The 19,943-nt window shown below is 38.1% G+C and overlaps 1 protein-coding gene across 3 annotated transcripts in view; it reads right to left on the bottom strand.

Moving 5' to 3' along the window:
• Positions 1-225: 225 nt before the first annotated feature.
• lysmd4 (LysM, putative peptidoglycan-binding, domain containing 4) overlaps positions 226-19,943 on the bottom strand; it is a 33,407-nt gene continuing 13,689 nt past the window's right edge. For 2 of the 3 annotated variants that reach the window (XM_059952705.1, XM_059952704.1), the window contains 2 exons: positions 12,387-12,673; positions 2,853-8,612 (listed from right to left, as the gene is read on the bottom strand). In XM_059952705.1, coding sequence (XP_059808688.1) covers positions 8,046-8,612; positions 12,387-12,662 — 843 coding nt within the window. In that variant the 5' untranslated portion in view covers positions 12,663-12,673 and the 3' untranslated portion in view covers positions 2,853-8,045. Of the gene's footprint in view, positions 588-2,852; positions 8,613-12,386; positions 12,674-19,943 lie in introns of those variants that run through there. The other variant, XM_059952706.1, reaches the window with a different exon arrangement.

Below are 19,943 nucleotides of genomic sequence, written 5' to 3'. Positions count from 1 at the left end.
GTTCATTAAATATAAATGTAATGAAAATTAAGGAAAAGTTTAGCTAGTACATGAAGACAATTTTTATTAAATGCTGTTTATAATTCATTCTTCTATAGAAATTTGACTTAAACACACATGCTGGCAAAAAAAAGTAAGCAGCCATTTTGATGACAGCACTAGAGAACGTGAACCATATTTAAGGCATGGCTGAAAGTAAGTAATGCAAGTCTGGAAAACTGCAAGGAATTTTCTACTTGCAAAGTGTAAGAGGTATTCTTTGCCAACATTTTTATAGGATTGAAATGATTTGTGAGGGACTGTTAACTTTTGAGTGTATTTATTAACTTTGGCCAATTGCAAACAACAAGTCTCTAGCATCAAAGCTTTTTATTTTTTAAGTATGCATTTTAACAGTTTTGATTTTTGCTAGTTAAACTGACTGGTATCACTGAAGTACTGCTAAATAGTTGAAAATAATTAGAAATCCAATAGCAAACTTGTATGGGGCCATGAATTAGTTGCTGGCAACTCTAATTACATGCATCCATGGAGCTTTCTGATTATGTGTTCATCTGTCTTGCCAGTCAAGCAGCCTTTTCCCCTACCTGGAAAATAATAAAAACAAGTATAATGTATTCAACCAAACCAAGAAAATAGCCCTTTCTTTTATTATCTGGATCAGGAGATTACATTCCAATTCTCAGAGCCACTAGAATAAACCCAGGAATCTCAAACACGTACATTATTACTATGACAGCACTTCCATCTAAAATTTCCATCACAGCCCTTGGTAATTGTTCATTATCCACTAGGTTGCTCCGTGGAGTAGGTTTCTGAAATAATTCTCTGAGAGCTGGGTGGTACTTGTGTGTTTGCCTTGTCAGTATTTTTAAAGCTACATTTATCCATCCAGATTTCTACCATGTATTTAGCAATATTTTTGGAAGCTGGGGAGAATTGTTACAGCATTTGCAAATTGACTAAAGGTGTAAGTGTTTTAAAGCAGAAATAGCAGTTACCTTTCCCAGTCCATCATCCATGCTGAATGAGAATGGTTCAACGAATAGGGTTTATTGTAAAGGGTTGAGGGGTGTTTGGGGGAGGGTGGTGTTTAGGGCCAGGATAAAAGGCTGGAGCCTGAAACTGCCAGATGTGGCAAACTCCTGCTTGTTTTATGTCACTTTGGCAAAATTCTACCATACACAGGGCCTGAGTGGTAATTTAAACAGGGAGACAATGTTAGTTTCAGTGTGATGAAGAACCATGTCCAACATGGGTCACTGCCAGACATCTTCCAGGTTACCATTGCATTTTAACTTTCTAATGTTATCACCTTGTCGCTGGTGCCGTTCTCAGCAACCCCCTCCCTTCCTGTTCTTTCCAAGAGCTACCCACCAACCCATGCGGGGGAAGACAGAGTCAAGTTGGTCTGCAAGTCATCTTTTCAAACTTTTCATGGAAACATTATCTCGCAATAATTTATGAAAAAGGTATATTGTGGAATACCATGGGGGGGAGAAAGAACAACTTTCAGGTTAAATAGTGCTGGATGAAAGAGCATAGGCAAAAATATCAGTGGTGGAAGGGCCCTTCCACACTGTCCCACAACCCCAGATTGAACCCTAGCCAAATCAGAGGGCAGTTTACTTTGACCAATTAACCTAGCAGCCAGTACATCCTTGGAATGTGGGAGGAAACCAGAGCACCCAAGGGAAACTGGAGAGAGCATACAAATTCCTTACAGATAGTGGTGAGAAATGAATCTGGGTCGCTGATACTGTAAAGTGTTGTGATAATCACTACACTACCATGCCACAGTCCAAGACAATTTAGTACTTGTTTTATAAACTTGAATGGAGTTGGAAATATCAAGTCCCTTTACTGAAACAATATAGGCAATATGATCAAATCTTTAGATTTTCAGAATAGTAAAGAACAATGTCTAAATGAAGACTTCTTTTGAAGGTTTGATCATAAACTCAAAACCATACAGTTGGATTAGGTATTTTTTGGTGTAACAGGATACACTAATTATCTTAATCTTTATTAATTAGATTAGAGAAGACTAATTGACTAATTTGCTCTTTTAGTGAGTAAGAGATTTGGGCATGGTATAATTCATCAGAGAACAATTGCCTGTTCTATCATCACTTTGGAATATATTATAAAACAAATACCATTCAGTTTTCAAGGATGCACCTGCTAAAATAGGCTGAATAGTTTACCAAGTGTGTCTAGTTTGGGAAAATAATATTTGAAAAGCCAAAAAAGTGCTCAATAACAAATATTGCAACAACAACTTCAGAAAAGATGCACATATTCATAACTTGTTTTTTGTTAAAAAAGATTGGGTCTATACTAGAGAGCTAGAAATTGATTGGCATGCTGACCTTGCCTCATTCAGGTGTGCAGATGACTAACAAACAAAAGTTCTTTTACACTAAACAAATCACATGTTGGGTATGTAGTTTACTATCTTAAATGTAATTGAGATTGTTTGAATTCCAAAGTGCAAGCATAGAGCTAGAACCACCCATTACAAACATTTTGCAGTTGATTAGCCAGAAAACATTGGCTTTTGCTCAATCTGCAATATTCTGGGCCATTTTCAAAATAGTCAAAAACTTTTAATGTTTCTTTATTTCTAATTTAACACAAACTATTTAATAAGGAATTTAAAATATCCGAAGCATTGCCAACATTGCACTGGAAAATTCACACAAGATAAAATTAAGTAGTAAAAGCTAAAATGTTTTATCCTTGGAGTTAGATTTTTGTCACTGGAAGTAGAGAAATTCCACTTTCATCGAGTTAATTCATTGCAGAGACATTTAAACTTACAAAAATAGTGAGAAGCTGTAACTAACAAGTAGTGTTCAGAGCAACATTTATTTTCAAGATTTTAATCACAAACATGAAAAAATACAAAAATATGAAAAATGTATTAGAGTAACATGGACAAATTCAACAGAGCTCAAAGATGAGATTCCTTTGCATTTGGATCCAAACAAGGGTAACGTCCCACAATCAAGCATGGCACTTCATTGAGCAGATGCATCATCTTGGATGCTGTTAATTGCTGCATGTAAATCCTCCACCAGTAGTCCAAATGAATTCTGCATGGCACCATCGAGAATTGACTGGTAATACTCCATCTGATTAATGGCTTTGTCTTCCAACAACTTGCTCCAAATAACGGTCCAGCAATAAGGTGGAGTCTTGATTTTATTTAATTTTATAACAGTGCTGTCTTGATAACTGTGAGAGGTAGATTCCTGGAGTGCAAGCAAAAAATTAATACCCCAAGCAAGTTCACATGTTCACTGTTATCATATCAAGTTTCAGGGGAAATCCCTTCTTGGCAAAATCTGATGTGATTCAAATTGGTAGAGTATCTTCCAATGATCCTAAAAAATAGAGGAAATACTCTTTTTTTAAGCCTGTGTCCAGTTGAGTTGCCAGCCAAACCTAGACAGAATGAAATGTGGGAAGGAGCCATGTTCTTAACATTAAAGGTTTACATTATCCAAATCCAGGGAGACTTCAGAGAAGATATTTAAGATTTCCCTGGAAATGTGATTTTTGACCTTTTTCACTGATGAGGAAAATTCAGATCTGCCACTTTTCCTAGTAAATATGCAAGAAAATGGTTTATTTTGGGCTCCTTAATATTTATTATCTCCAGTTTTACTCAACTTGATTTTAATTTTAAGCAGTATGGTGTTGTAAAAACTAGTCTTGCTATCTCACAACTATAGGGTGCAGGTTTTATGCTGAGCCAGTGCTGTATTCATAGTGTTTGCATTCTCCCATATCACAAGGATGGGCTGGTAGGTGGAAAAAGAAACAAAATGGAGCTGATGGGTACATAAGAGAAAATAAGTTGCAGTACTACAGGGGAAAAAAGCAATGGGAATGTACTGCCAAGAGCTGTTATGAACCAAATGGGCTGAAAGGCCTCCTTCTGTGCTGTAATAAATTGCACACACGTATTTTCTTTGATTTGAATTCTTCTAATATTTTTAACATGCAATAATGAAGTCCAGAACTACATGAAGAGCTGAATTCTTTCTCTAATTCTTCTAATTTTTAACAACATTCCTTTGCAGTATATTGCAAAAGTTGAAGAACACATTTGATACTTCTACTCCAGCATGATGAAGAATTTAAAGCCCCCATTCAACCCTAAGTATATCCTGTCTCCTTATGGAAACTCTTTGCATTTTCCTTTCCCTCTTCCACCTCTTTATAATGTTATCTGTAGATCCCAGCTAATGGATCATGAAGTAGAATCTTTATTGAAATTTAAAATTATTGGATGGGGAAGAATTCAGTGATGTTCAATTGTAGTGTTGTACTATGTGTTGTTTTTGCACGTATACCATTTTATACTGATTTAATGACTGTATTAAGGACTGTAATTTTTAGAAATTGAACATTTACAGATCTGATGAAACCCCACAGGAAATTGTTAATTGTTTCTCTTTCCAAGGCTGCTTTCTGCCATCTTGAATGTTTTCAACCATTTTTTTTTTGTTATTTCAAATTACATTTCTGCAGTTCTTTTCATCTTCATATACAAGATGTTACAAGGATTAACTTAATAAGAATAAGCATCTGATTTTTGTGAAAATCAAAATCAGATAACAACGTCAAACTGTTCCAAAATGTTTGAGTTAGCTGTTGCAAAAATCCACAAAACTATGATTAAATTGAAACAGATAAACTGCATCATAAAACAGCAATTTCCAGTTTGTCATAAAATGTAAAGAAAAAATACAACTGTACCAAAGGGAACCAACTTGAATAATTAAAGATTCATTACAAAATGCAAGGACTTTTGAAAATTTCTCTGCTATCCAGTACCAATCAATGATGTTGAAATTTCATTTGACATGGTAAATTGCAAAGACAATGCTATTACAATGCTCAGTCATGGAAATGACATTAACAACATAAGAAATGGGAGCATAAGTAGGCCATCTGGACCATTGAGCCTGTTCCACCATGGCTGATTTGATCAACGCTGGCACACCTCAGGGGTGTGTGCTTAGCCCACTGCTCTACTCTCTATATATCCATGACTGTGTGGCTAAGCATAGCTCAAATACCATCTATAAATTTGCTGACAATTTGTTGACCAATGTTGGTAGAATCACAGGTGGTGATGAGAGTGTACAGGAGTGAGATATGCCAACTAGTGGAGTGGTGCCGTGGCAACAACCTGGCACTCAACGTCAGTAAGAAAAAAGAGCTGATTCTGGAGTTCAGGAAGGGTAAGGCAAAGGAACACGTATCAATTCTCATAGAGCGATCAGAAGTAGAGACAGTGAGCAACTACAAGTTCCTTGGTGTCAAGATCTCGGAGGATCTAACCTAGTCTCAACATATGGATGTAGTTATAAAGAAGGCAAGACAGCAGCTATACTTTATTAGGAGTTTAAAGAGATTTGGCATGTCAACAAATACACTCAAAAACTTCCATAATTGTACCGTGGAGAGCATTCTGACAGGCTGCATCACTGTCTGGTATGGAAGGGCTACTGCACAGGATAGAAAAAAACTGCAGAAGGTTGTAAATCTAGTCAGCTCCATCTTGGGCACTAGCCTACAAAGTACCCAGGGCATCTTTAGGGAGTGGTGTTTCAGAAAGGCAGTGTCCATTATTAAGGACCTCCAACACCCAGGGCACACCCTTTGCTCACTGTTACCATCAGGTAGGAGGTACAGAAGCCTGAAGGCACACACTCAGTGATTTAGGAACAGCTTCTTCCCCTCTGCCATCTGATTCCTAAATGGACATTGAAGCTTTTTAAAAAATATACAGTATTTCTGTTTTTGCATGATTTTTCAATCTATTCAATTGATTTACTTGTTTATTTATTTTTTCTCTCTGCTAGATTATGTATTGCATTGAACTGCTGCTACTAAGTTAACAAATTTCACGTTACATGCCGGTGATAATAAACCTGATTCTGATTCTGACTGATTATGGACTCAGCTCCATCTACCTGCCTTTTCCCCATAACCCTCAATTCCCCTACTATGCCTAAAATACATTACTCCAAATGTACTTGCAAGTATGAGTTAGCTTAGAGTTCTATGTCCCTGCAATTTTTAGGGTTTAGGTCACTTCTATAACAAGGAGTGTCCAACAAGTCTAAGAAAGATTCCTTTCGTTCAATGCCCTCTCATTTGCTCACATCTTTTCAATTATTTAAGAATTAAATCATATCATGCCTGTTGCATATTTCCCCCACTTCCGTGTCAATTTCCATGAAAATTTAACAGGGATGAAATTCCACTTGCAAATCCCCATTGACCTTGTGAAGTTCGTCCATACCTTTTCATTACTGACAATGGTGACACCATCTCCTACAATGGACATGAAACCTAACACACAATAGACTTAACATCTCACTTTCACAACAGGCCTTTTAAAACAGTGCAAAGGGTATCCTATCTGATAAAGTCAACTACTGTGAGAAATGCCACCACACTCTGTATCAATAGCAAGGTTAAATTTTACTTGGTGTACTGCAGGAGTTGAGTACCACTGCTACAAATCTTTACAATCATTTGGACTTCTATCACTTCTCAGCTTACCTAAATTTCTGTGAATGATGAATATAATTAAATATAAAGCTTTGTATAGATAAATGTATTCCTGGTATTTTAATACTAAAAAGTACCATCAAGGAGAACATGATACTGTTCTGAAAAATTCTCTAGTAGATAGCAGCAAAATAAAATATTAATAAACCTGCTAAAGATAATTATAAATGTAGTATTCTACAGCTTTGATAACTCGGATTAAATTCCTGTCCCAAATAAATTAGATTCAAAGCAAAACCTATATATGTAACCTTTTTTCAGAGAAAACAAGCTGTTAATAAACAAGACAAATCCAAGAATTACAAAAGAAATGGAATGCACATGTAAAAAATTAGTTTGTCAGAAAGTAGAATATTTTAATGACATTAATGTTTTGATTTGTTTCTATTAATGTTCTATCTTACTTGTAGTTTACACATTTTTGAAGGAACAGTTAGATTCTGCTGCTCACAGCAGCAGAATATTTCAATATTCCTTGTGTCTGGATCTCTGCTATTTATAGCCACGAAGTTCAATTGTAAATTTTACTAATGGGAATGATACAAAGCTTATAACAAAGGCTTAATGAGGACAGCTAAAGCTTACTGCAACTTTTCTGCAAATGACTTGAACACAAGCTCACGAACTGGAAGTTGCATGCTAGTTAGCTAGCAATAATTTAGAAAAGCTGCTGTAATCTAACATCATAAAATGTTTCAAGATTCTGAAGTTGAAAAGAGTAGAGACAAAATTAGTGGATCTTCTTTTTTGGCACCGGAATACAATGTCTAAATTTTCTGATATTTATTTAATTCTGTTCATTAAAATAATTTTAAGTAGTAGTAGTAGTATAGCACAACTTATTGCACTTTGCTTAGTTACACCTTGCTGTACAAGAGCTGGGCTCATTCATCAGCAGTTGGAAACAGGCAATAAGTTAAAAACTATAGAATGGTCATAAGCTCTAGAAGTAGGTCATTCCAATACATTTTACTTACCCTGCATTGGTACAATTAAGTAGCAAAACGGGGAAACAAGGAAACAACACCTTCAAGGTAGGACTGGAATTGGATCTACAACAAGCAATGTGTCACAGTGAAGAACAGTGGACTGTTCATCCCTGCACTGCTACAAATATGCCTCCACTGATCCAAAGTAAAAATATTCCAAGGACACGAGGAAGTCTGCAGATGCTGGAAATCCAGAGCAACACACACACACACACACAATGCTGGAGGAACTCAGCAGGTCAGACAGCATCTGTGGAAGTGAATAAGGATCATTCCCTTATTCCTGAAGAAGGGTCTCAGCCTGAGACATCGACTATCTATCCATTTCCCCAGATGCAGCCTGACCTATCGAGTTCCTCCATCATTTTGTGTGTGTTGCTCAAAATGTTCCAGCTAGGTACAGTGTACAGTTGATTGATAAATTCAAAAGTAATGTGTATTTTTTTCCTTTCATTCCATTCACCCATGTGCTGCTGCTGCAGTATTTGATTGCATGGTAGTTGTGATAGAGCCATTTGATTCTCCCACAGCATTAGTCAATGTTGTTGGGTCCATTGCATTTTCAGTTTCTTGAAATTTGAAGTACACGATGTAAAATATAGGAATAACAATACCAATTAAAAGCATGATTACCACAGCATTCCACCATCGAATACCCCAGTCTGCTCCGTGATGAGAATCCTTAGGATGTAATGTTCCTGAATTAAATCCATTGGACCTTTGACAATAAGTCACTTCTTCCAAGTGATCTTTACACTGATCTGTAGCCTGGATAATCTTCTTAATATCCTTGTCAATATCTTCAAAATATCCACTTAACCTGTTCTGCTCTATTCCTTGACTCTCTGCAGCACAGACTTCTGTACGTGGATATGTTCTGTTATTCACAGAAATAGGCTGTCGCCGCTTTGCCTCTTCCTGTGCTTCTGTCAACAAACCATGCTGTTTTACAGGAATTTTTATTGTCTTTAAGGCAAAGAAGTCTTGATCCTTGATAAGATTGTTCACTCGTTTGAGGTCTGCAACCTACCAGATAAAAAAGTTTAATTTACTGGAGTACAGCTGGATGTCTTATCAATGTAAAGTAACATTTGTTTACAAAGCTTTGGGCACTGATGGCTTTGGTTAGCAATACCTTAAAAATCTAATTATTGAAAGACCAAGTCCATAACATGGGAATATTTACTTTTGCTTTAGAATATATCTTTAAAAACATCAAATTGTGTGCAATGAGAGTTAGCTAATACAGAATCACAAGAGTATAGAAGCAGATCATGCCTGTGATCTTGAATATTCCAAAAATTCTTGATGTTGAATACTGTAGTTTCACTTCCCCACAGATCCTCAATCATGCTTTCAGGAAAGTTGACCTGACTGATTTATGTTGTTTTTATGATTAAAAAATCCTTACACGACATTTCTTTGCATGCATGACTCCCAAGATTCATCTGTGATGATTTGAGTGCTGTTTTACTAAAAACTCCCATGAGAAAGACAATCCCATGCATGTTTTTTGGACTTTTGTCAATAACATAGGCACAAGTTTACACTTAAATTATGCCCAGCACAATGCAAAATGTGACCCACCTGGAATTTCCTATTACTGTGTGAGTATATCCCAAGGTAAATTACTTACAGGTAGCAAACAGCATATTTAACAGCCTTTACTGAATCCAGTAATAAAAACCGTATATTACTTTCCCACATGGCTGAATGCATTTCTCTTCAGCCAACATAAACACTTAAAAAAAATCAGATTGTCAGTAATATCAATGTCAATTGTAATAGAGATACATTCTTAATCATTAATTCAAATGAACATCACATTTATCCTATATTTATCAGAGAAATCTTAAAAGATACAAGGCGGAATTTTGAGACCAAATGCTGAGTACATATGTAATTGTAGTAAGGAACTAATTTATATTGCTCCTTTTCCCTGCTCATGTGGTCTCGTTTCATGGAGGAACTGCAGCTCAAGTCAAAGATGCTCAAGGCATATCTGCCAATGTAGGAAGTGAAAGAGGAAGTTAGGGAAAGGGAAAAAAAAGGATTTGAGACAAGGTAAAGAATAGATTTGAATTGGAGAATGAGCATTTTAGATCACAGAGAGGTGAGCAATCACAAGATAACAAGTGATTTTGGTTAGATGCAGCAGGATTATGGCAAATATGAAGGATAAAATATGGGGGATTGTTGGTGAAACATTAAAAAGTTTGAGTTGACATATGCAAAGTTCAGTATTTTATCAAGTACTGTGGGGATTAATGGCATTTGAAACATCACCAACATTGCTCATTAAATAAAGGTCTAAACTAATTTAACAACCTCCATAGATGACACTGAACAAAACTCCCCCACCCCCCCAATCCCAAATTAGAATTTTTGGCAAGGCCAGTTATTGGTGTGCCTTTGAATAACTTTATCCAGTTATTGGTGATGTCATCTGGTAAGATGGCGGTGCATTCAATCACACCAGCTTCTATGGTGTCTTTTTAAATATTTTTTACAATCACTAGACCCTGCTGGACATTAAGAACTTAAAATACTGCAGGTTCTACCCCATCAGCAAATTGTTTGTTGACAGAGAAACCAAAGGAGCTGGACTTGGTACAAGTTGTACTGCTGTCTGCATCAGAGATGTCTGTGAAGTTGATGCACAAAGGAGATTGTGCAGTCTAACAGTGAGTGATCATCTTTGGCACTTTTCTTGTGATCACAAGACCCCGTTGGACATCTTTCATGTGGAATGGCGCACATCTGACTCACTGATTTATTGCCAGACAGAAGAAGCAGCCTGCGGTGTCCCCTGTTTATAGTCGTCCAGGAGAGAGTGCGGAGTTTGGAGTGCTCAGGCTGGAGTCAGTGTTGCCCCCCCCCAGTGTTCTTCCGGCTGAAGACAAGCTGTATTGTGATCAACTGCAGATTTCTGCAACATTCTTGGACTCAGAGTCTCAAATTATACTTACAAATTTTTGTTTGTGACTTCATTTCATTGATACCTTATGTGGTTGCTTTCCTATATGTAACCTGCGTGTGATTCTTGGTACTGTGTACGTTCAATGACAATTAAACTTGGACTTACTTGTGAAGTTTCAAACTTATTTAAAGCAATGAGAGACATCATCTTGAACACAAGATATGGAGCCCTGATTTTTAGACATGGCAACAATGAAGAAATGACAGTGTTAGTTTAATTTTGGATGGTGACCACGTGAAGGGGAGCCCGCATGCAGCACCTTTCCCTTATGCTTTCTGTACTTCTTCCAAATAGGTGCTTCAGCTTAAGAGCTAATGTTAGTGAAGCTTGGTATGCTGTTGCATTTTATTAACACTAGACTCTGAAGCCACAGTGCATCAAAGGTTTCTCCAGTCATTCTGTGCTCCTGCCATCTTTAATGCTTCTTTTAACTATTGTTTAACATGGAGAAGCAAATATTCATCAGCTCAGCAACTGTAATAGGTGGTAGCCAGTCACTGCTTTGCCTGATGTCAGTGTTTATTTATTCATCTAGACACAGTGTGGAATAGGCCCTTCCAGCGCGTTGAGCCACTCTGTCCAGCATTCCCTGATTTAACCCTAGCAAATTTTCCCATAATTAGGCTTTGGCCAATTAACCTACCAACCAGTAAGTGTTTGGTCTGTGGGAGGGAACAGCAGCACCCAGAGGAAATCCACGTGGTCATGGGGAGAACACACAAACTCCTTACAGACTGCAGCAGTAATTGAACCCAGGTATATTGTTCATTGGATATACCACTGTAGCTAGACTTAAAACACACTAGTCTTTGTAAAGGGGCCAAAACAAAGCTCTAAACTCTAAAATGCAGAACCTCTGTGGCTCTGTGGTATTATTTGCAAAGGGTGCACTGAGCTATCTGCAAGTCTACCACAAAATTATATTTTCAGTAAAGCAGTATTTCACTACAATTACTACCTCAAATACAGTTATTAGCAGCCAGTGAATTCAGTTCAACAGTCTGACTTCAGAGATTAAAAAAAAATCCTGACATTGCATTCTTTCATAAGTGCATCAGACACCTCATGATCTCAGTCATCATAGCGTGTCACACCAGACAGTCAGCCATTCTCGTCTGGCGCATAGTTGCAGGATAGGTCTCCTTTCAGATTAACTGGGTCACAGTATGAACGTTCCTGACTCGACCCTTGTTTTTTGTTTTTACGAGGTCGAGTGGCTAGCTCAAGCCAGCACGGATGGAAAGCGTGCCCAGAGGGTCCAACTGGGTTCAAACTTGGGAGCCTTTGCTTCCAAAGTCCAACACTGATGCCACTTCAAGTAGACTTGAAGCTCTCATTAGGACAGCAACAACACAACATTCCAAAACACATAAAAGTGCAATTTTCAGTCATTCCTATAATGAAGAAATTTTATTGTTCTCAAAGCCAATGCATATATATTTGCATTAATAGTAAACTTGCAGGGACTATGAAGGGTGAGATTTTCCTTGAACTAGACTTGATATATGGCTGACCCACAAGGTTCCCAGACCTTAACCATTTTTCTCAGTTAAGCCCCATTAAAGCATCTTGCTAATTCCTGCTACAATGAGGAAGCAAGCCAATTATATAAAGGAGGAGGTTTAAAGGGGCAAAAGGTCAGAAGAATTTTGAATATACTGTGAGCTATTGCACAATTAGATGAAAACGAAACTTCTGCTTCAAGAGTGAAAATGTCATTTGCTCACAGGATGAAACACTTCCTTTGTGATGGCAAACAATTAAAAGATTAAATCTGACTATATGCAGCCAATTAATTATAATGGCTGGATTAAACTTACCGTACAGCCATACTGCAAAGCAAAAGTATTGAGGTTGTCACCATCAACAACCTCTCTAATAAGAAATACAATACTGTTGGAGTTCTCCACTGAAACACTGGGCCACTGACACTCTCGACCTCTCAGTCGCAGATCAATACTATTCTTGTCTTCATCCGATGATTCATCAGAAGATGCTACATCACTTCCAAATACATAAAGCCGACCATCTTGCGAAGCATGGATATCTACAGGAGCCTGGAAGGATCTTGTGTGCCCATCTCTCAGCCTCATCATACTATTGATACCTAAAACAGAATTAAATCTTGGATTTATTCAAGCACAGAAAAAAGAAAGCAATTCTTCATCCTTTGGAACAAGAACATTTATATATTGACACAATACCAAATCAGGGTAGCGAACCCATGGCACACACAACAATTTGTTGACACATGGCAATGCAATGTCACCTTCGATTCCTTAAACCCTACCCATCGTAAAAAAAAAATACATCATGATTATCTTTACCACCAAGTCAAACAGCAATTTTTTTTTACAATCTGAGAAGAGTGAAATACTTTTACAGGAAACGCCTCATGACATTGGAAGATAGATTTTGAAATCCTTGCAGTTCTGGCATACGCAAATATTTGGATAGTAAACAAGTACAATAACAATACTGAAATAATGTTTATTTTTCATTTGCTTTTAAAATACTAATAGCTTTGAACAGTTTTCTAAAATGCTTCATCTATTGCAATCTTTTATTATAATACATGTAAATAAGTAACAGATATCACTATTTTCCTAAAAAAAGTGCACAATTATTGTTAATTTATGAATCTATGATAATCTCTGCACAAAATTACCATGGCATACCAGGAGAACTTCTTAGAAGATTATGAATTTGGGCACATGGTCACCACCACTGGCATAATACTTGACAATGAAATACTTTTCACTTCTAACAGCAACATAATTCAAGAGTCAAATAGGAGGTTGACATGTTCCATATTTAACTCATTACAGAACAGGCAAAACAGAGAGAGTTTAGTCACAAACAAGAGAAAATCTGCAGATGCAGGAAATCCAAGTAACACACACACAAAATTCTGGAGGAACTCAGCAGGCCAGGCAGCATCCATGGAAAAGAATACAGTTGACATTTTGAGCCACGACCCTTCCGCAAGACAGGAGAAAAAAAGGTGAGTAGATTTAAAAGGTGGGGGACAGAAGAGAGGAACACAAGGTGGCAGGGGATACTGGGAGAGGAGGGATGAAGTAAAGAATTGGGAAGTTGATTGGTGAAAGAGATGCAGGGCTGGAGCAGGGGGAGTCTGATAGGAGAGGACATAAGGCCTTGGAAGAAAAAGAAGGAGGAGCACCAGAAGGAGGCAATGGGTGGGCAAGGAGATGAGAGGGAAAAGGGGATAGGGAATGATGAAGTGGGGGGGGGGGGGCGGCGAACATTACTGGAAGTTCAAGAAATCAACATTCATACCATCAGGTTGGAGGCTACCCAGACAGAATTCAAAGTGTTGTTACTCCAAACTGAGTGTGGTCTCATCACTGAATCCAATCAACACACACAAAATGCTGGATGAATCTCAGTATGGCCTCCTGTATATCAGTGAGACCTGATGTAGATTGGAAGACTGCTTCGCTGAGCACCTACCCTCTGTCTGCCAGAAAAAGTGACTGGGATCTCCCAGTGACCACCTACTTTAATTCCACTTCCCATTCCAATATGTATATCCATGGCCTTCTCCACTGTTGCGATGAGGCCACACTCTGTTTGGAGGAACAACACCTCAGAACTATACTCCATCTGGGTAGCCTCCAACCTAATAGCATCCGGTCATACCACACACCCTGCCCCCCTTCACCATTCCCCAACCCCTTTTCCCTCTCACTTTCTCTTTGCCTGCCCATCGCCTCCTTCTGGAGCTCCTCTCCATTTTTCTTCTTCTATGGCCTTCTGTCCTTTTCTATCAGACTCCCCCCTTCTCTATTTCTGTATTTCTTCAACCAATCAACTTCCCAGTTCTTTACTTCATCCCTCCCCCTTCAGGTTTCATCCATCACCCTGTGTTTCTTTCTCTCCCCCACCCCACCTTTTAAATCTACTCAGCTTTTTTCTCCAGAGCTGCTGAAGGGTCTTGGCCCACAACATCAACCGTACTCTTTTCCGTAGATGCTGCTTGGCCTGCTGAGTTCCTCCAGCATTTTGTGTGTGTTGCATAGATGGTAATTTCAAATCAAATCCATTCCATCGAAGCAGTGCCAAATGTTGCCTCAGTTTTCCACCTCTACAGTCTGACTATAGGGGAACTCTACCGAAGATCTATTATGAATCATTGCAACACGTCTTTGTAAACTTTGAACTCTGTGGGGAAGATTTAAAGCCCATGCAATTAAAATAACTGTCACTGCAAAACAAGGATATGGGTTCCAATTATCTCACCTTAAGTTATATTACAGCAAGGACACAGAGCAAAACAAATATTAGCGTTCTGACATGAAGACTTTAAGTGGCACAATTAGAAAGAATTGATGTAGAAAACAACAGACACTCCAGAGACACAAACAGGATAGGAGTAAAATGGATGCTTTCACAAAGTATCCAATTGGTCTCAAAGATAAAATGCCACTGAAAAAAATGTGAAAACACTTTGAGTATAGATAAAGCAACAAAAAATTGTCCATTAACAGAATTAAGAATAGTGAAAACTAAAACCGGTGACAAACTTGAAGTCAACAATGGTGATGGACATCAGATCTGTTAGTTAATTTGCATGTACATGACTAGATTAATAAATTAGTTGGGCATAATGGTGTGTACGACAATCAATCCCTTGTGCCTGCCCTGTCATAGTAGATGCTTTACCTCAGCATCACTTTCCAGAATTATCTCCAAGGTCCTTAATATCTAAAAACCTAGCCAGCCATTTTAAATGCACGATCTCTGCACACCCTTGTGTAGAGACTTCCAAACATTTACTAAACTTGAGTGAATGAACTTCTTCTCAACTCAGTCTCAAATTTCTCAGCCCTCTGGTGGACAGTCCAGTTAGAGAAAGCAACCTGTTTAATAACCAGTTCCAGCATCTTTCCTGCTATTATGTCAGGCTGTCTAGTTCAACTTCCTCTCTCCCTTCATTCTTAAATATTGCTGGTTACTTTATATAGCCTATTACTGCATCACCCACAATAGAGTCCTCTCCACATATGGAGTAACATCTACACCAATTTTAATCACATTTGCAATCTGCCACAATAAACAAAGAATTGAACTATAAGACCATTATGATTGCAAATGCAAGTTAAAGTTGCAAATTGTATTTGTGTCCAGAAATTTTTTAAGAGCAATATTTAAGAATGAAGGGAGAGAGGAAGTTGAACTAGACAGCCTGACATAATAGCAGGAAAGATGCTGGAACTGGTTATTAAACAGGTTGTTTTCTCTAACTGGATTGTCCAGCAGAGGGCTGAGAAATTTGAGACTGAGTTGAGAAGTTTATTCACTCAAGTTTAGTAAATGTTTGAAATTCAGGTGGCCCCCATTTTTCGAACGTTCGCTTAATGACAGCTTGCTGTTACAAAAGACCTACATTTGTTTTTACTAACCAAAGAGGATTTTTGCTTTTTCGAGAAAAAGACGCCCACTTTATACATGTGTTTACCCCGAGAAAGACTACCATGACCTTGTGCAGGCAGTTGTGTGTGCATGCGTGTATGTGCCGATTTTTTTCCTCCAAATCGATTTTAGTTTGCTGTCTTCCCGAATTTGTTAAGTGAAACTACACCGCACATACAATATTTCTACTTTATATAGGCTGTATATTTATCATATCATTCCTACTTTTACTATATGTTTGTGTTATTTTATAGGATGTGGTAGGTTATTTTTTTGGGTCTGGGAAAGCTCAAAATTTTTCCCATATTCTTCGCTTTACGCCATTACGGCTTACAAATGGTTTCATAGGAATGCTCTACCTTCGGATAGCAGGGGAAACCTGTTCCATAATGGATTTGTGGACATATTTGACAGCAATATTAAACTGCAGATAATCATCTGAAAGGTAGAAATGTGGGTATCAGTAGGCAGAAAATGACCAGCCATTTGACCTGTCAGGTCTGCTCCGCCATTTCATCATGGCTGGTCTACTTCCCACTTAGCCTTAATCTCCTGCCTTCTTCCTGTAACCCTTCATACTCTGATTAATCAATAATCAACATCTGTCTTAAATATACCCGACAATTTGTCTTCCACAGCTGTCTGTGGCAACGAATTCCAGATTCACACTCTCAAACTAAAGAAATTTCACCTCATCTGTTCTAAATAGATATCCCTCCATTCTGAGGCTATGTCCTCTGGTCCTAGATTTCACTGCTAGAGGAAACATCCTCTCCATATCCACTCTATCTATCGATACCATTCTACCTTCAATATTTTTCAATGAGATCCCTCCTCATTCTTCTCAATTCCAGTGAGTACAGGCCACGAGCCATCAATACTCATCATATGACAAGCCTTTCAATCCCGGAATCATTTTCACGTACCTCCATTGAAACCTCTCCAGTATCAGCACATCCTGTCTAAGATAAGGGATCCAAAACTGCTCACAATACTTTAAGTGAGGCCTCACTAGTGCTTTGTGCCTATACAGCCTCAATATTACATCCTTCCTCTTATATTCTAGTCCTCTCAAAATGAATGCTATCATTGCATTTGCCTTCTTCATCACTGACTCAACCTGCAAGTTAAGGGAACCCTGCATGAGGATTCCCAAATCCCTTTGCACCAAACAAATCTCCATTTAAAAAATAGTTTATGTTTTTATTTCTTCTACCAAAGTGCATGATCAAATACTGGATTCCATCTGCTACTTCTTTGTCCATTCTCATAATCTAGAATCCTTCAGTAGTCTCTCTGTTTCCTCAATACTACCTGCCTCTCCACCTATCTTTGTATTGTCTGTAAACTTGGCCACAAAGTCACCAATTCTGCCATCCAAATAATTAACATGCAAAGTGAAAAGAAGCGGTCGCAACACAGCCCCTGTGGAACACTAGTCACTGGCACCCAATCAGAAAAAGCTAGCCTTTTTTTGTCCACTCTTTGCCTCCTGCCAATGCTCTACACATGCTAGTACCTTTCATTTAATACCAGGGCTCTTAACTTAAGCAGCCTCATGTGTAGTACCTTGCCAAAGAACTTCTGAAAATCTAAGTACGCAACATCTGATTCTCCTTTGTCTATCTTATTTGTTATTTCTTCAAAGAACTTCAACAGAATTGTCAGGTAAGATTATTCTTTAAGGAAATAATGTCAACTTTGCTCTACTTTATCATTTGCCTCCAAGCACCTCAAAAATCACATCCTTAACAATAAACTCCATCTTCCCAACCACTGAGGTTAGACTAACTTACTTATATTTTTCTTTTTTCTACCTCTTTCCATTCTTGAAAACTGGAGTGACATTTGCAATTTTCATGTCCTCTGGAACTATGCCAGAATCTATTGATTTTTGAAACATCGTTATTAACACCTCTGTACTTCAGCCACCTCTTTCAGAACCCTGTAGTGTAGACCATCTAGTCCTTGTGATTTATCTCCCTTCAGACCTTTCAGTTTCCCAAGCAGTTTCTCCCTAGTAATGGCAAATTCACTCACTTCTGTTCCCTGACACTCTTGAACTTCTGGCATGCTGCTTGTGTCTTCTACATTGAAGACTAATGCAAATACTTATTCAGTTCATTCATCATAATAGTTTATCCATCCATAATACTTATTAATTTCCTTGTTCCCCATTACTACCACTCCAGCATCATTTTCCAGCAGTCCAATATCTACTCTCACCTCTTTTTAACTCTTCATATATCTGAAAAAACTTATGGAATCCTCAGATATTAATGACCAGCTTAGCTTCATATATCAACTTTTCTCCCTCTATAGCTCATTTTATTTGCATTCTATTGGTTTTTAGAAGTTTCGTAATCCTCTAACTTCCTACTATTTTTTGCTCTACTCTTTGTCTTCGCTTTGGCTTTTACAATGACTTTGACTTCCCTTGTCAGCCACAGTTGTGTCACCCTGCCTTAAAAATACTACTACTTTTTGGGATGTATTTATCATGCGCCTTCTTAATTGGTCCCAGAAACTCCAGTCATTGCTGCTCTGCCAGCAGCCCCGCTAGAGTCCTCTTCCAATCAACTGTGGCCAGGTCCTCTCTCATGCCTCTGTAATTCCCTTTACTCCTCTGTAAAACTGATATATCTGATTTTAGCTTCTCCCTCTCAAATTGCAGGGTGAATTTATGATCACTGTTTCCTAAGGGTTTCTTTACCATAAGCTCTCTAATCAATTCGGGTTCACTGCACAACACTCAATCCAGAATTGTTGATTCCCTACTGAGCTCAACCACAAATTCCACAATCAGAACAGAATCAGATTTATTATCACTGGCATATGACGTGAAATTTGTTAACTTAGCAGCAGCAGTTCAATCCAATACATAATATAAAAACCAAAATAAAATAAGTAAATCAATTACAGTATATGTATATTGAATATATTAAAAATCAAGCAAAAATCAGAAATAATATATTAAAAAAGTGAGGTAGTGCTCAAGGCTTCAGTGTCCATTAGGAATCAGATGGAAGAGAGTAAGAAGTTGTTCCTGAATCGCTGAGTGTGTGCCTTCAGGCTTCTGTACCTCCTACCTGATGGTTGCAATGAGAAAAGGGTATGCCCTGGGTGCTGGAGGTCCTTAATGATGGACGCTGCCTTTCTGAGACACCGTTCATTGAAGGTGTCCTGGGTACTTTGTAGGCTAGTACCCAAGATGGAGCTGACTAAATTTACAACTTCCTGCAGTTTCTTTCGGACCTGTGCAGTAGCCCCTCCATACCAGACAGTGATGTAACCTGTTATTGTGTAGACATTCTACAAGTTTTCTCTCTTGGGATCCAGCACCAATTTGATTTTCCCAATCTACCTGCATATTGAAATCCCCGATCTCTATTGCCCTTTTGACATGCATTTTCTATCTCCCGTTATAATTTGTATCCCACATTCTGGCGGCTGCTCAGACCTCTGAAAAACAGTCAGAATGAGCGTTGTTTTACCCTTGTAGTTTCTTAGCTCTGCCCATAACAATTCTATACCATCCGATGCTATGTCACCTCTAAGAATTTGATTTTATTTTTTAAACCAACAGAGACACCCCACCCATTCTACCTACCTGCCTGTCCTTTCAATATTAAGTGTATCCTTGGATGTTAAGCTCCAAGTTATAATCATCTCTCAAGCACAATTCAGTGATGCCCACAACCTCTTACATGCCAATCTTTAATTGTGCTACAAGTTCATGTGTCTTATTCGGTATGCTGTGTGCATTCAAATACAACACATTCAGTCCGGTATTCATTACGCTGTCTGATTTAATCCTATTTTACATTGCAGCTCATCCCATTGACAGTAATTTTGTCTCATCATCAGCCTGTCCTTGCAAGCAGTCTCACTACACATTGCCTCTGTTTGTAAATCAACTGACCCATTCTCAACCCTAGCAC

This window comes from Hypanus sabinus, chromosome 28 (assembly GCF_030144855.1).
Source record: "Hypanus sabinus isolate sHypSab1 chromosome 28, sHypSab1.hap1, whole genome shotgun sequence".
In the NCBI taxonomy this organism is placed as follows: domain Eukaryota; kingdom Metazoa; phylum Chordata; class Chondrichthyes; order Myliobatiformes; family Dasyatidae; genus Hypanus; species Hypanus sabinus.
Note: the sequence above shows the minus strand (reverse complement) of the source record. Positions and strands in the feature narration are given on the sequence as shown.